The 18,517-nt window shown below is 42.5% G+C and overlaps 1 protein-coding gene across 1 annotated transcript; it reads left to right on the top strand.

Annotated features, from left to right (window-relative positions):
- Positions 1-17,460: 17,460 nt before the first annotated feature.
- On the top strand, positions 17,461-17,934 carry LOC122038754. Its single transcript, XM_042598678.1, has one exon. It carries the CDS (start codon positions 17,461-17,463, stop codon positions 17,932-17,934), a length of 474 nt encoding a protein of 157 aa, XP_042454612.1.
- The last annotated feature ends 583 nt before the right edge of the window (positions 17,935-18,517 follow it).

Raw genomic sequence — 18,517 nt, 5'->3', positions numbered from 1 at the left:
TTATGTTTCCCATGTTCGCCCCGAACACCCAACTTAATTTCATCAATAATAATTCATACCACTAAAGAATTATTATTGAACTACCACACCAATCCCAAATTACATTTTGGGCTCCTTCTTATCATGAGTGTGTTAAGATGTAGAATGTCCACTAATTAAATGAGTTACTGACAACTCACTTTAATTAATATCTTAGTCCAAGAGTAGTACCACTCAACCTTATCGTCATGTCGGACTAAGTCCACCTGCAGGGTTTACATGACAATCCTTATGAGCTCCTCTTGGCGACATTATCAACCTAGATTACTAGGACAGTTTCCTTCTATAATCAACAACACACGCTATAAATAATATCATTTCCCAACTTATCGGGCCTCTTGATTTATCGAACTAAATCTCACCCATTGATAAGTCAAAGAAATAAATACTAGATATATGTGCTTATTATTATATCAGGATTAAGAGCACACACTTCCACAATAACAAAGGTCTTGTTCTTTTATTCAGCCAGTATAAAAAGAACTTACCTTAATTGATCCTGCTCAATACACTCTATGTGTACTAATGTAATTTTATAATCAAAATAAACTAATACCAAATTACACTACGCCTATTCCAGTGGTTTGTTCCTATCCATTTTAGTCATGAGCAACTGTTTATAATTTATAAAGAACTGATAACAATATCTTCTATGTGTGACACCACACACCATGTTATCTACAATATAAATTAATTGAACAACTACACTTAGCATAAATGTAGACATTTGACCAATGCGATTCTTTATTTCAAAATAAATGTTACAAAAAGCTAGACTTTTAGTATACACTATAACAGATTACTAGTTGGACTACTGTTTATTTATGTATCCTATTGAGCATGCGGCTTCATGTAGCATACCTGATTTCTGTTATTTATATATATATATATATATATGATGGTTGTTGCATTGTACTCATCTTGTATTGCATGCATGTCGATCTTGTTATATATATATATATATATATATATATATATATATATATATATATATATATATATATATATATATATATATATATATATATATATATATATATATATATATATATATATATATATGTATATGTATCTGTATAGTTGCATGCGTTATCATCTCCTTGGTTGAGAGAGATGGCCAGGGTAGCACACTCGACCACTCATGGGTAGTGGTAGATGGAGTATACCACTTGTCCTGACGTGCTCCCACTCGCTCACTCATGGGGTAGTGTTAGCTGGAGTTGCGAGTAGTAGGGACCCCCGTCGCAGACGTAGCTAGTTAGCTACTATGCAACTGTCCCCTCGCCCACTAGAGAGTAGTGGTAGCTAGAGTGGTGTACAATCTATTATTATCCCGGCCTCTCAACCATACCGGGGTCATGGTACTAGAGAGGTGGGCAGAAGTAACCATCCGAGCATACACTATTTTTTGTTATATTTGTTTATGTCGTTGTGTGTTTACTTATGCAGTTCTTTTATTATATACTTGTTATATATGTTTGGACACTGGTTTCTTTGATAGTATACTATACATGTGATCCTGGTAGTTATGAGCAGCACTGTAGCAGATTAGTGTTACTTCTGACTTTATACCACTAGCTTAGGATATGGTATCAAGTATGATTATGTACTATGATTTTCACTATAGTATCTACTATTTATCTCTCCGAGACTATATCCTTTTGTATCCTTGGTTCATTATGATACTCATGCACTATCTATCTATTACCCGCTGAGTCGTAGCACTCACCACCCATAAACTGGTTTTTCTTTCGCCAGGTAGCCATTAGTTGATACCAGTACACTTGGAGGAGGATCCTTACTGTCGGTCCCATGTCGCTTCCGAGGATGGATTTCTGGTTTTGGTTTTGTTTTGATTGTGATTTGAACTTGTGAACTTGGTATTGTAATAATCCGTCGTAGACTTGGTGTTATCTTGTATTTGGATTTGTTTTGTCGAAGAGTCAAGCCGGGTCGGCCCGCGGTGAGTAGTTTTGCTATTTTGTACTTGTTAATTGGTTTTTCTGCTGTGTTTACTTCAGCCATGTGGGCTGCATTATAAACTGCGTGGATGTGTGTAGATCCAGTCGTGTTGGCTGTCAATTGCATATGAGTAACTTTGGTTATGTATACTAGTTTCATTTATCTCTACTACAAGGGAGGTGTTGTCCGAGTTTATTCGGACTACCTTGCCCTCGGGGCGTGACAATTTATTGGTATCAGAGCTAAGTTTACTATGCCTATTTCGTAAGTTTTGGATTTTTCGTGATTTAATTCCTTGTAGTGACTTTTGGGATTTGGGACCAAGCAGTGGTGGAACACCTCCAAATTATAGGATGTAAGTTTTATAAGTATAAGCATATATTGTTGGTAGTACTTATTAGTGGTGGAACACCTCCAAATTATAGGATGTAAGTTTTATAAGTATAAGCATATATTGTTGGTAGTACTTATTAGTTGTTGATACCAAGTATGAGACGAGGTCGGCCGACAGTTGGTTATCGTCGTGGTCCGGGACAACCCCGGAGACAACCTATTGAGGTTGGGGAGCCAAAACCCGTGACCCAGGAGGCGCATTCTTATAAGGATCCAACTGATGTTGAGATTGTTAGCCGAGGACAGACACATCCGACTCCTAATAGAGATCAAGGACAGACCCATCAGCCTCAGGAAATTCCTTCTATTGTACCACCCATAGGGGATCAGGGATTTCAGCCACAGGGGATTCCTTCCGTAGTACCATCAGTCATACCGACACCTGCTACTACTGGTTGGATGAGGGATAGAGCTCATATACCGTTGTTGGCGAGGTCAGTCAAGGACAGATTTACTTTATATCAGGGCACAGCATATCCTTGGGCTGCGCGTAGTTGGTTGAAAATTTTGGAGAGCACCTTCGGGTACATGAGTTGTACAGATGAGGAGAAAGTGGAACTAGCTGCATATCATCTCCGGGATCAGGCGGTCACATGGTGGGACATACAGAAGGCGATTTTTGGGGAGCAGCACATCACGTGGTCGATGTTCCGAGATGCTTTTGAGCAGCAGTATTTTCCTGCTATGTTTTGTCTAGCTCGATGCCAAGAATTTCTGAACCTTAAGCAGGGCAACTGTTCAGTGATGGAGTACAACGCAGAATTCTGTAGACTGGCTGAATTTTGCCCTCGCTTAGTGGCACAGGATTATGATCGTATGCAGTAGTTTACCTAGGGTCTTGCAGCATACATTCGGCTCAAGATGTCTGGATTTTCGAGTAGCTCCTACCAAGAGGTATTGGATCTTGCACTATTTATCGAGATGACTCAGCAGCAAGTGACTCAAGAGAAAGGTAATTATAAACAATTGTCTCAGAAGAGAGGGAATAGGAGCCAGGGTTCTCGGGCTACTTCCGGAGGTTCTTCTTGACCTCAGAAGACGGGGCGAACATCATATGGAGGTTCTCATTTCTCTCAGCATGATCGAAAGAAGGACTTTGGTGGAACCATGTGTTTTCAGTGTGGTTCCAAGAGTCACACCAAGAACAATTGTCCATTGGATCATTCTATATTATTTTATTGTAAACTTCCAGGGCATGAGAGTCGGAATTGTACTCTGAAGGCACAGTTGGAGGCTACCAAAGTTACATCTCAGGGGGGGCAACCTTCACAGTCACGACCTCAGAGAGGATCTCAGAAGACTCGGAGTGCCCCACGTCAGCAACGACTGTCGCCTCCGCAGGACCAGATATATCATATCCAGAGTCAGGAATCAGCGACCAAGCAGTATTCTACCGCAGCATCTTCTCATCAGGCATATCCGGTACAGCAGGGTTTCCATCCACCTCAGCCTTATTTGGCATTCCAGCAACAGCCTTAGTCTCAGTATCAACAGCCGGTTGCCACATCTCCAATTCCAGCTTAGACCAACCCAGGGATGCCACAGCCGAGTTCAGAGGTGGGTCACGTTTATGCTATCACACAGGAGGAGGCGCAGCGGGCTGAAGGATCAGTTTTTTGATGTACTATTTTAGTTTATACATTTACTGTAGATTTATTAATAGATACTGTTAGTTCCCATTCATTCATATCTCGGGTGTTTTTGAATAAAATCGGGAGACTACCTACTTGTCAGACTCATGGGTTAGCAATATCTCTACCATCTGGTGAGGTACTAAGTATTAGTCTGGAAGTCAAAGGTTTTCCTTTAGACTTTGATGGTCAGACGTTTATGGTGGATCTGCAGGTATTGCATATGGTGGAGTTTGATTTCATTTTAGCCATGGATTGGTTGACCATGAACCATGCTACAGTCGCCTGCGGAGCGAGAGTAGTCACATTCCGACCTCCCGGTCTACCATCATGGGTTTTAATTGGAACCGGGGGTGATAGAATATCATTTATTTCAGCACTACAAGCAAGGAGATTATTGTTCCAGGGTTGTCAGGGATATTTGTTATCCATGATTAAAATTGGTTCGGATGGATACCTCAGCTCTTGGGCATTCCTTGTAAAATACCGAAAAATGGCGAACAACGATAGGGGAATTTTCCGAAATTTTTAGGAATTTTCTGGGAATTTTTCGGAGCACGTACGCCGGGTTTTGAGGGAACGAATTTATGGGCACGAATAAAGCCTGTTTAGGATACCCGTTTAAGTGAGGAAATGTTTTATTTATAAATACATTTTCTTTGTTTTTCTTATTTCCCCTAAACGTCGTTTCCTTTCCCCAAACCCGCGCCCCTTTTCCTCACTGATCCATGCCCTACGGCGCCGCCGTCGCCCAACCGGCGCCGCAAACCCACTGCCACCCTCTCCTCTGTCGACGCCGACGACGCCACTGCCGCTGCCCTCTCCGGCCACTCCTTCCGTGTGCCCTAGATCCACCGCCGGCCACAGGAACCCCGGAGCCGATCGCTCCTCTTCTCGCCGACACTCAAGTTGTCGCGTGACCTAGCCTCTCCACCGTCGCATACTTTCCTTTCCTCTCTTCGCCTCTGCCCTAGCCTCCAGGCCATGCCCTAGTTCCTGGTGCCGCCCCTCTTCAGAGCCGCCGGCCATAGAGCTCTGACGCCAACAGCAGGTGCATCCGACAGAGGGGTTGAAGGTTAAGGCTTAAGGTTTGGGTTTTCAAATTTGGTACTCTGATTCTTGTCTTGCCGTGAGCAGCACTTGGGTTGGGTGAAAGGTTATGCTAACTACGGATTATGGTTTCTAATTATAGATTCATTGCGACGGTGGTGTATTTGGTTTCAGCGGCTGCCCTTATTCCGACAGGAACCACCTGTTGTGGACCAACAGAAGAGACTTTGATGTTGAGGTAAGGAACAGGGTTTTGATTTTAGTTATAGATCATGATGTAATCTAGATTATATGATTACGTTGTTGTGAGGGATTATAATTGTTGCAAGTTCTAATTTGTATGAATTAGTTATGAAATGATTAAGGAGTTGATGATCCAATTTAAGGTTTAAAATTGGATTTGGATTTAGGTTAGCTTCTCGGGAATTTGATTTATCTAATTAATTAATATGTAATTAACTAAATCTGTATATCGTGTTGTTACAGGACTGTGATTCGAGACGGGCGTCTCGACATCGGATTGGTTCGATACGATCTACATTGGAGGCGGGTACCTCTTGACTTATCTTTTATGATATTGTCATTGGATATGCATAGTATTTTATAACTACAAGCAATGAACATGTTTGCCTTTGGTATGTCACTGTTTGATATCCATAGCATGTTAAATTTGTCGCCTGTGAAGTATCCGTACTTATATCTCGTGATTTGTTACCATGAGTATCTTGTTGTCATAAGTACTTTATTACCATGAGTATCTTAGTTTCTAGAGTGACATACCATGCTTTACCGAGGTTAGGACTAGGCTCTAGATTTTTGTTTCTGGCATGTGTATCCAAATTATCTGATACTTAGGTTTTTATGCCATGCCTGGATTGTGTATTTCTATTAGTATATCATATATGATTCGCGTACCTAGACCTTGTGGCTTTGATCTGTTCATATTGTTGGTACATATGCTATGGAAGGGGGATAGGTTTAGGATCTAGGTTGATATACCATAGAGGACCTGTATACCTTAGATCCGTGGATTTGATCTACTGATACTGTGGTACCCATATTATGTATATATGGATTTTTCTATGCTGATCAGGATATTCCATACTTATTATGTTCAGGACATAGGTTTTTGATATTCTATCTGACCTGTGTACTCTAGATCTTGGTATGTGACCATCGATTTTATAGTAATCATTTTGTATATATGGATATGGTTATGTTGATCAGTTTTGCTATGCTTAGTGTCATGCATCATGATTGCATGCTGTGCGATTGTCGGCTCCACTATGGTTGAGCCCATCGCTAGTTACATGTACTGCACACACCACCACTCATGGATTAGTGGTTTATCAGGCAGGTGTGTGGCGATTCTGCTGTTTGGCTCCGTTGGTCAGGTGACTCAGCGTGGTAGCCGGCAGTCAGTTCCGCTCTGTTTGGCTCCGCTGGCATTTAGTGTAGCAGCGTGGTAGCCGGCAGATGGTGGACTATGTTTGGCTCCGTTGGTCCCCCATTTATGATTTGGGGTTACAGGACAGGAGTACTCCGACAGCATTCCGTCCACTCGGTCACTGTTCAGGAGCAGTGATGTTAGAGTGCACGGTTATCACATGCATTGATTGCCTTTATTTGTTTGTGTTTGCTGCACTTATATGCTGCATTTTGGTGGATGCATTTGTTTGACATACATACAGGAGACATACTGCGTATCGGTTTGATGACCCTTTAGTTCAGGATAGGAGTTCCTGGTGAGTACAGCTTCCTTGGTTACTTTTCAGTTTTGTATATTTTCTATATATTATTCGGAAGCTGTATTCCATGTTTATTGTTGTTAGATATATCTTACTAGGCATGTCTATTGGTATTCGCTGAGTTGTTGAACTCACCCCCGTGGACACTATCTTTTTCAGGTACTAGGTTATTTATGGTGTCGCTTGGAGCCTCCTGTTTGCTGGTCCCCGCATCACATCAGAAGACATATCGCTGCCTTTCTGTTGTTTTATCTTGGTATATGAAATTTCTGTATTTCGATTTGTGTTCTGGTTTTGTTTCCGTGTGTTATGTTGTTGGTTGTGTAAGCCTAGCCGGCTAGCAGTTTTGTGTTTAGTTGTATTTGGTTTCTGTCATTTTTTGTTGTGTTTTGTTTTTGGTACAACCGAGTGGGCTGCTTTACTTTTAACTGCGTGGTTGTGTCAGCCAGAGGCTGAATTTGATATTAACTGCGTGGTGTTTGTTTTCTTTTATTGTTATGATTCCAGCCGCATGTGGCTGAGGTATATGTGTATGTAGAAATGCTTCAGATTGTCACCCGTACAGGGAAGGTGCTGCCGAAATTTCTTCGGACAGGGACACCCCCGGGGCGTGACATTCCTATTGTTCGAGAATTTCTAGATGTGTTCCCAGATGAACTCCCTGGCTTGCCTCCTAAAAGGTAAGTCGAGTTTACGATTGAGATGATTCCAGGTACCGCACCGGTATCAAAGACTCCCTATCGCATGACACCAAAAGAATTAGAGGAGCTGAAGGTTCAGCTGTAGGAGTTGTTGGACAGAGGATTTATCCGCCCTGTGTTTCACCGTGGGGAGCCCCGATACTCTTCATTAAGAAGAAGGATGGATCACTGAGATTATGTATTGATTACCGATAGTTGAATGTGATGACTATTAAGAACAAGTACCCATTACCACGTATAGAGGATTTATTTGATCAGCTGAAGGATACCTGTGTATACTCTAAGATTGATTTACGCTCAAGCTATCATCAGCTCAGAGTTAGAGATACAGATATTCCGAAGACAGTGTTTCGCACTCGATATGGCCACTATGAATTCTTCGTAATGCCATTTGGGCTTACCAATACTCCAGCAGTGTTTATGGATCTTATGAACAGAGTGTTCCTTGAGTACCTGGATCAGTTTGTCATTGTGTTTATTGACGATATTCTGATATATTCCCTATCGGAGGAGGAACACAAGCGACACCTTCGCATAGTTTTGGAGACGCTACGGCGAGAACATCTCTATGCGAAGTTTAGTAAATGCGCATTCTGGCTACCTTCGGTGGGACACTATCTTTTTCAGGTACTAGGTTATTTATGGTGTCGCTTGGAGCATCCTGTTTGCTGGTCCCCGCGTCACATCAGAAGACATATCGCTGCCTTTCTGTTGTTTTATCTTGGTATATGAAATTTCTGTATTTCGATTTGTGTTCTGGTTTTGTTTCCGGGTGTTATGTTGTTGGTTGTGTAAGCCTAGCCGGCTAGCAGTTTTGTGTTTGGTTGTATTTGGTTTCTGTCAGTTTTTGTTGTGTTTTGGTTTTGGTACAGCCAGAGGCTGAATTTGATATTAACTGCGTGGTGTTTGTTTTCTTTTATTGTTATGATTCCAACCGCATGTGGCTGAGGTATATGTGTATGTAGAAATGCTTCAGATTGTCACCCGTACAGGGGAGGTGCTGCCGAAATTTCTTCGGACAGGGACACCCCCGGGGCGTGACAATTTAGTGGTATCAGAGCAGGTATGCGATACTTGCTATGTGTTTTGAATTTTCGAGATTTATCTGATACCAATTTATTTGGTATCAGAGATGGGCTTACGAGGCTTATTTTCCCGGTGTTTCGGATTTTCTGTTTTGGTCTTCTCGATGTGACTTTTCGGGTTTTGGGACCTGGCAGCAGCAGGACATCTCCAAGCTATAGGAGGTATGTTGGTATACTGTTATCCTACTATTTAGTTAGTGTATGCATCGTTGACTATTATAGTTTATGACATGTATTATTATGACATGTATTATCACTCTTTACTAGTACCTGTCTAGTTGAGATAGTAGATATTTTGTGTATTAGGTAAAACCCTGATGATGATCGACCTTGATAGAGATTAAGGGTTACAGTTTCTGGTGATTTATCATATCATACACCAGTAGTTTTTAGCTTATGTTATTACTAGTTGGTTAGCAGATTGAGGCACATACCAGCCTCTGCTTTTATTAGCTGGGTAGTGGATAATATCTATATCTTTATGTTGACCTAGCCAGTAGTATACCAGGTTATCTTAGTTAATTTCATCCGTAGATAATTGATTTACTCGTGTTAGATCGGTCAGTAGAAGATAGATTGACGTTTGTTGACTTGGGTAGTCGTGATCGATTTACCTTAAATGCTTGTAGAGGCTTTATTTATTCTTGATTAGTTAGTAGATGACCGATTAGTTTTGTTGATCCGATCAGTAGGGGATTGACCTACTTTACTTTTAGATGTTTGAATCTTGGGTTATTCGTGCTTAGTTGGATATCTTGAGCACATCGAGTACCTAGCTTATACTGGCGTGGGAAAGGGTTGAACTAGCCATATACTATTGACGACTTGGTCAGTCGATAGAGGATCGATGTATCCTATTCCATGAGTACTTTAATTTTAGACTGTATGTACCTAATTGGATAACTTAGAAGGTGGCATAGGGTTTGTGTGGTAGATTGGATTAAATATGCTGATTATGCATATATATGAAGTGTACATATGATTGTTATGAGTTGAAGGAGTTCTATAATGGATAGTTCATTTGTAAATAGTGTGGGTATTCCCATCTAGATATGGTTATTGTAGATTCCTTGTGGATTATAGCTATTTAGTTAGCTGTACGTGCCTGATTGACATATTGGAGGTATCTTATCGATTTAAATCTGTGTCGTGGTATGTGCACATGGGTGTGAGTGTCATGTTGGAAGTATCTTGTCGACTACATCAGTGTTGTGATATGTACATATGTGTTTGGTGTGGTATCTGAGGTATCTTGTTGATTATGTGCGATTTGTGAATGCACCTGGGTTTTAGTATGCCTCATTGGAAGTATATGTTAATTATACTCTTGGCATATGTGTATATTTGTCATGTGAGTGTTGTTTGAGGGTATTGTTGATTTTACCTACGATGTTATATGCACACGGGTTCGGTATACATTGTTGGAGGTATCATGGTGAATTATACCTATGATGTGAGTATTTTTGGTGTGTACTAATTGGAGGATTATGTCGATCATACATATGTTGTGTGTGCACGTGTGTCAGATGTATGGTTGGTAGCATCATGATGATTCTACCTATGTTAAATGTAGAATGTTAAATGTCTACATTATGATAGTGGTTGTTTTACGCTGTCAACTAATTCTCCTATTAGTGGGTGACCGACTCACTAGGATGATGATAGAGTTGACTATGGATTTGATTTGCTTACTAGGTTGTTATACCCTTGGCTGCCACAGTGATCTGTGATAGAGTGACCTCATGCAGTCTCTAGCTAGATAGTTAGGTGTCCAGAGCACTGATGGATCGTTTGTGGCGGAGCGTAGCTCCCACATATTATTGTTGGTTTATGGTGGAGCGTTGCTCCCATATATTTTGGGTTGTTTGTGGTGGAGCGTAGCTCCCACATATTGTGGATTGCTTGTAGCGGAGCATTGCTCCCATATTTATTGCAGATATATGTTACGGATTATTTGTAGTGGAGTGTTACTCCTACATATTGAGGATTTCTTGTGGTAGAGCGTTGCTCCCACATATATGGTATTTTTTGTGATGGAGCGTTGCTCTCACACTGGAGGATCTATTCTTTGGTAATTTATATCGTTGGTGATCAGATCTGTTTATTGTTGAGGATCTTATGGTTAGGAATGTCTGTGATACGAACATTAGGTGTCTTGGTTTCACCATTAGGGCTTGTAGTGCCCTAGATGTTAGCATGAACTCGATGATTTGAGTATCACTAGAATGTTTGGATTAGTTTCCATTGTCTTTGTTGACGATGTGGTGATTTATTTCTGATCCGAGGTGAGTCACGCACACCATTTTGCATAGTTCTGGAGATGTTTCGACGAGAACATCTATATATGAAGATCAGTAGTGCGTATTTTGGTTGTCTTCTGTGAGATGTATGAGACACATGGTGACCAGTAGGAATATACCGTGGTTCCACAGGAGATCGAGGTTGTTACCGTTGGGAGTAGACGGAGTCTATAGAAGAGGCTCGCAACTTCCTTTGTTTGGCTCGATATTTCCATAGATACGTTGAGGGTTTCTCACGGATTACTATGCTACTTACACGCCTGACCAGGAATGAGGATGACAAGACCAACTTCTAGGAGCTGAAGCGGAGACTAGTGTCAGCTCCGATTTTGGTTTTACCTTCTGGAGAGGACGGATATGTCCTCTACACCGACGCATCTATTCAGGGTTTGAGCGCTGTTTTGATGCAGCACGAAAGAGTAGTCTCCTATGCTTCTCGTTGATTGAAGGAGCATGAGAAGAACTACCCTGTACATGATCTGGAGCTAGTCGCCATTATTTTTGCCATGAAGATTTGGCGACATTATTTATATGGCGTTACATTTGAGATTCTCACTGACCATAAGAGTCTCAAATATCTGTTTACTTAGAAGGAACTTAATCTCCGACAGAGGAGATGGATGGAGTTCCTGAAGGATTATGATTGTACCATTAGCTATCACCCGGGGAGAGCTAATGTGGTTGCAGATGCACTTAGCCGGAAGTCTAGAGGGACTTTGGCTTGCCACCGAGTTGTGGTTACAGACTTGATTCAGGGTTTCTCCGAGTTAGACCTTGAAGAGCAGGGACAGACAGAGCAGGGTATCCTTGTTACCATGGTTGCTCAGTCGTCGATTAGGACGAGGATCCGAGAGGCCCAGGCTGGTGATCAGCTTTTGTAGTTCATTGGCGGTCAGATAGCTTCCGGGCAGCAGCAGACCGAGTTTACACGAGACGAGGAGGGTATTATATACTTCCGAGGCAGATTATGCGTACCTCAGTCTCATCCGGTCTTACAGGAGCTACATCAGGAGGCTCATCGCTCTCGATTTGTGATCCATCCAGGCGGGACCCGCATGTATTGAGATTTGAGACGTTCCTACTGGTGGAACGGAATGAAGAAAGACATCGCGGAATTTGTAGCCAGTTGTCCTGTCTGTCAGCAGGTGAAGTCCGAGCATCAGAGACCTGCCGGTTTACTTCAGCGGATTCCTATTCCCGAGTGGAAATGACAACACATTACCATGGACTTTATGGTAGGTTTGCCGAGGACACGACGATGCCATGACGCGATTTGAGAAATCGTTGATCGATTAACCAAATCCGCGCACTCGTTAGCGATCCGGAAGACTGATTTCCTTGATCGATTGGTAGATCTGTTTTGCCGGGAGATCATCAGAGTACATGGTGTCCCTTTGACTATTATTTCGGATAGAGACCCCCGGTTGACATCTCGATTCTAGCAGAGTCTGCAGCAGGCCTTGGGCACTCAGCACCAGCTTTCCATCCGTAGACAGATGGACAGTCAGAGCAGACTATTCGGACTCCAGCGGACATGCTGAGGTTATATGTATTGGATTTTGGGATGACTATTTGCCATTGGTAGGGTTCGCCTACAACAATAGCTTTCACTCGGCTTTCCAGATGACACCGTTTGAAGCGTTGTATGGTAGACCTTGTCGGACACCCATCCTCTGGGATGAGGTTGGGGAGGCCCAGTTGTTGGGACATCATAGAGCTCAGCAGAACGAAGAGTTGGTCCGTATTATCAGACGGAGAATGTTAGAGGCGCAGGATCGCCAGAAGTGTTATGCTGATCGGAGACGCAGACCCCTAGCATTCTCTATTGGCGACCATGTTTTTCTACGAGTCTCACCCAGGAAAGGGGTGAAGAGATTTGGCCTTAGAGGTAAGCTAGCTCCGCGATATATTGGACCTTTCCAGATCTCGGAAAGGATTGGGGCAGTAGCTTATTGGTTGGCACTATCACCGTCCTTGGCAGGCGTCCACGATGTATTTCATGTATCTATGCTGAGAAGATACATACCCGACCTGACACAGGTACTGTCAGATGTCTCAGTTTCCGTTCAGGCTGACGTCACTTATGAGGAGGTTCCGGTACGGATTTTAGACCGGAACAAGCGTCAGTAGCGGAACAAGACTACTCAGCTGTTTTAAAATCGGATGGCAGCATCATACGGACGAGGAGGCTACCTGGGAGCTCGAGGATACTATCCGAGCTCGATACCCCCACCTTTTCACTTGAGGTATGTGAGTTATGGTTCCGTTCAGCATTTATACAGTTTAGCTTTTGCTAGTATTTGCTGATGGTAGATAATGAAATTTGGGGACCAAATTTTTATTAGTAGGGGAGAATGTAAAATACCGAAAAATGGCGAACAACGATAGGGGAATTTTCCCGAATTTTTAAAAATTTTCTGGGAATTTTTCGGAGCACGTACGCCGGGTTTTGAGGGGACGAATTTATGGGTACGAATAAAGCCTGTTTAGGATACCCGTTTAAGTGAGGAAATGTTTTATTCATAAATACATTTTCTTTGTTTTTCTTATTTCCCCTAAACGTCGTTTCCTTTCCCCAAACCCGCGCCCCTTTTCCTCACTGATCCATGCCCTACGGCGCCGCCGTCGCCCAACCGGCGCCGCCGTCGCCCAACCGGCGCCGCAAACCCACTGCCACCCTCTCCTCTGTCGACGCCGACGACGCCACTGCCGCTGCCCTCTCCGGCCACTCCTTCCGTGTGCCCTAGATCCACCGCCGGCCACAGGAACCCCGGAGCCGATCGCTCCTCTTCTCGCCGACACTCAAGTTGTCGCGTGACCTAGCCTCTCCACCGTCGCATACTTTACTTTCCTCTCTTCCCCTCTTCCCTAGCCTCCAGGCCATGCCCTAGTTCCTGGTGCCGCCCCTCTTCAGAGCCGCCGGCAATAGAGCTCTGACGCCAACAGAGGTGCATCCGGCAGAGGGGTTGAAGGTGAAGGCTTAAGGTTTGGGTTTTCAAATTTGGTACTCTGATTCTTGTCTTGCCGTGAGCAGCACTTGGGTTGGGTGGAAGGTTATGCTAACTACGGATTATGATTTCTAATTATAGATTCATTGCGACGGTGGTGTATTTGGTTTCAGCGGCTGCCCTTTTCCGACAGGAACCACCTGTTGTGGACCAACAGAAGAGACTTTGGTGTTGAGGTAAGGAATAGGGTTTTGATTTTAGTTATAGATCATGATGTAATCTAGATTATATGATTACGTTGTTGTGAGGGATTATAATTGTTGCAAGTTCTAATTTGTATGAATTAGTTATGAAATGATTAAGGAGTTGATGATCCAATTTAAGGTTTAAAATTGGATTTGGATTTAGGTTAGCTTCTCGAGAATTTGATTTATCTAATTAATTAATATGTAATTAGCTAAATCTGTATATCGTGTGATTCGAGACGGGCGTCTCGACATCGGATTGGTTCGATACGATCTACATTGGAGGCGGGTACCTCTTGACTTATCTTTTATGATATTGTCATTGGATATGCATAGTATTTTATAACTACAAGCAATGAACATGTTTGCCTTTGGTATGTCACTGTTTGATATCCATAGCATGTTAAATTTGTCGCCTGTGAAGTATCCGTACTTATATCTCGTGATTTGTTACCATGAGTATCTTGTTGCCATGAGTACTTTATTACCATGAGTATCTTAGTTTCTAGAGTGACATACCATGCTTTACCGAGGTTAGGACTAGGCTCTGGATTTTTGTTTCTGGCATGTGTATCCAAATTATCTGATACTTAGGTTTTTATGCCATGCCTGGATTGTGTATTTCTATTAGTATATCATATATGATTCGCGTACCTAGACCTTGTGGCTTTGATCTGTTCATATTGTTGGTACATATGCTATGGAAGGGGGATAGGTTTAGGATCTAGGTTGATATACCATAGAGGACCTGTATACCTTAGATCCGTGGATTTGACCTACTGATACTGTGGTACCCATATTATGTATATATGGATTTTTCTATGCTGATCAGGATATTCCATACTTATTATGTTCAGGACATAGGTTTTTGATATTCTATCTGACCTGTGTACTCTAGATCTTGGTATGTGACCATCGATTTTACAGTACTCATTTTGTATATATGGATATGGTTATGTTGATCAGTTTTGCTATGCTTAGTGTCATGCATCATGATTGCATGCTGTGCGATTGTCGGCTCCACTATGGTTGAGCCCATCGAATTACATCTGCACACACCACCACTCATGGATTAGTGGTTTATCGTGGCGGTGTGTGTGCGCGCTTGTGTCGCCTGCAGCAGCAGACTCACGGCGCTCCTTCATTTGCATTTAGTGTAGCAGCAGCCGAGGATGGTGGACTATGTTTGGCTGCCGGTGTCAAGCGTGGATTTCCCCGTCATCGTACGGGAGAGCATTGAGCTCCCATTTTGATTTGGGGTCACGGGAGTACTCCGACAGCATCCGCCCATTCACCTGTCCTCGGTTCGAGCATGATTAGTGTGGTACGGATCATCATCATTGATTGCCTTTATTTGTTTGTGTCTTTGCACTTATATGCATTTGGTGGATGCATTTGTTTGACATACATACAGTGAGACATATGTCGGTTTGATGACCCTTTAGTTCGATAGGAGTCCTGAGTCTCAGCTTCCTTGGTTACTTTTCAGTTTGTATATTTCTAATTATATTATGTTAGAATTTCCATGTTTATTTTATTAGATATATTTTCTAGGCATGGTATTATTGAGTTGTTGAACTCACCACCGTGGACACTATCTTTCAGTACTAGGTTATTTATGGTGTCGCTTGGAGCCTCCTTTGCTTGGTCCGTCACATCAGGCCACAGTACATCATGGGCCATTGTACATATTGGTGAAATTTCGTATTATGAATTCGTTTTGTCAGGTTATGTTGTTTGGGTTAAACCGGCTAAGCCTTCAGCCAGCGCTTGTTGTTGTGTTTGGTATAGTGTTTGGTTTGTTGTGTTTTGTTTTTACAGGGGGGTCCTTACTTTAATGCACCAGTTTGGTTGAGGAATGAATTTGATATTAATGCATGGTGTTTGTTTTCTTTATTGTTATGATATTACCCTGGCTGGGTAGTATATATCAAGGATATTTGCTGTCCATGGTAGGTGATACAAATTCATTTCGAGGACACCCGGACATTCCTATTGTTCGAGAATTTCTAGATGTGTTCCCAGATGAACTCCCTGGCTTGCCTCCTAAAAGGTAAGTCGAGTTTACGATTGAGATGATTCCAGGTACCGCACCGGTATCAAAGACTCCCTATCGCATGACACCAAAAGAATTAGAGGAGCTGAAGGTTCAGCTGTAGGAGTTGTTGGACAGAGGATTTATCCGCCCAGTGTTTCACCGTGGGGAGCCCCGATACTCTTCATTAAGAAGAAGGATGGATCACTGAGATTATGTATTGATTACCGATAGTTGAATGCGAAGACTATTAAGAACAAGTACCCATTACCACGTATAGAGGATTTATTTGATCAACTGAAGGATACCTGTGTATACTCTAAGATTGATTTACGCTCAAGTTATCATCAGCTCAGAGTTAGAGATACAAATATTCCGAAGACAGTGTTTCGCACTCGATATGGCCACTATGAATTCTTCGTAATGCCATTTGGGCTTACCAATGCTCCAGCAGTGTTTATGGATTTTATGAACAGAGTGTTCCTTAAGTACCTGGATCAGTTTGTCATTGTGTTTATTGACGATATTCTGATATATTCCCGATCGGAGGAGGAACACAAGCGACACCGTCGCATAGTTTTGGAGACGCTACGGCGAGAACATCTCTATGCGAAGTTTAGTAAATGCGCATTCTGGCTACCTTCGGTGGGACTTCTTGGACACATTGTTTCCAGCAGAGGTATATCAGTCGATCCACAGAAGATAGAGCCCATCACTAGCTGGGAGCAGCCGAAGTTGGTACAGGAGATTCGTAACTTCTTGGGATTAGCTGGGTATTATCGGAGGTCCGTCGAAGGTTTCTCTAGCATTGCCCTACCATTGACACGATTGACCCAGAAGGGAGAGAAATTCAACTAGACAGAGTCTTGTGAGAAGAGTTTCCAGGAGCTCAAGCGGAGGCCCATTACTGCACCAGTATTAGTACTGCCCTCTGGCATGGATAGATTTGTACTTTTCACGGATGCTTCCTATCAGGGATTAGGTGTAGTACTTATACAGCATGAGCGTGTGGTGTCATATGCCTCATGTCAGCTGAAAGATCATGAGAGGAGCTATCCGGTTCATGATTTGGAGTTGGCAGCTATCATTTTCGCATTAAAAATTTGGCGACATCATTTATATGGGATCACCTTTGAGATTTACACAGATCATAAGAGTCTCAAGTATTTGTTTACCTAGAAGGAACTGAATTTGTGATAGAGAAGATGGATAGAATTCCTGAAATATTATGACTACACAATTAACTATCACCCGGGAAAAGCCAACGTAGTCGTCGATATTTTGAGTAGGAAATCTCGAGGGGTTTTGTCTTGTCACCGAGTGATGGTTACTGAACTGATACAGAGTTTCTCTGAGTTGGGTTTGGTGGAGCAAGGACAGACAGAGCGCGACATTCTAGTCTCCATGGTTGCACAGTCACCTATTGTTGAGCGTGTTAAAGAGGCTCAGGCTACAGATCAGCATCTGCAGTTCTTACATAGCAGAGTTACCTCAGGACAGCAGACAGAGTTTACCTGTGATGATAGTGGAATTTTATATTTCCTTGGAAGGTTATGTGTTCCCGAGTCGCACCCTGTTCTGGAGGATTTGTTACAGAAAGCTTATCGATCTAGATTTGCGATTCATCAAAGAGGTACTCGCATGTATAGGGATCTGAAACGATCTTACTGGTGGAATGGCATGAAGAAAGACATTGCGACATTTGTGACACAATGTTTAATTTGTCAGCAGGTAAAGGCGGAACATCAGAGGCCAGCTAGTTTACTTCAGAAGATAGAAATACCAGAATGGAAATGAGAGCATATCACTATGGATTTTGTGGTAGGGCTACCCCGGACCCGGAAGGGACATGATGCAATTTAGGTAATCTGCACACTTTTTGCCGATCCGTAAGACAGAATCGTTGGATCGATTAGCAGAGTTATACTGTAGAGAGATCATCAGATTGCATGGTATACCTCTGAGTATTATATCAGATAAGGATCCACGATGTACTTCTCGATTTTAGCGGAATCTCCAGCAAGCCATGTCACGCCCCGGAGGAGTCCCTGTCCGAAGAAATTTCGGTAGCATCTCCCCTGTACGGAGGACAATCTGAAACTTTCTACATATCCACATACCTCAGCCACATGCGGCTGGAATGATAGCAGAAATAAAATACAATACACAGACATTCCACGCAGTTTATATAACAAGTAAACGGAAGAATAATACTCTGACTCGAAATTAACCCTACTCCACTACACTCGTAAAGCTCAAATCCGACAAACTCACCTCTTCTGCCGTCCAGGCAGGCATGGAGTAAAACATATCCAAACCACAACAAAGTCCATCAACGATAAGAAATCCATACAAGATCCATAAGTAAAAACAATCCAAA

Source organism: Zingiber officinale, chromosome 1B (genome assembly GCF_018446385.1).
Source record: "Zingiber officinale cultivar Zhangliang chromosome 1B, Zo_v1.1, whole genome shotgun sequence".
NCBI classification, from domain to species: domain Eukaryota; kingdom Viridiplantae; phylum Streptophyta; class Magnoliopsida; order Zingiberales; family Zingiberaceae; genus Zingiber; species Zingiber officinale.
The sequence above is the reverse complement of the archived record's forward strand: the minus strand, read 5'-3'. Positions and strand labels throughout refer to the sequence as shown.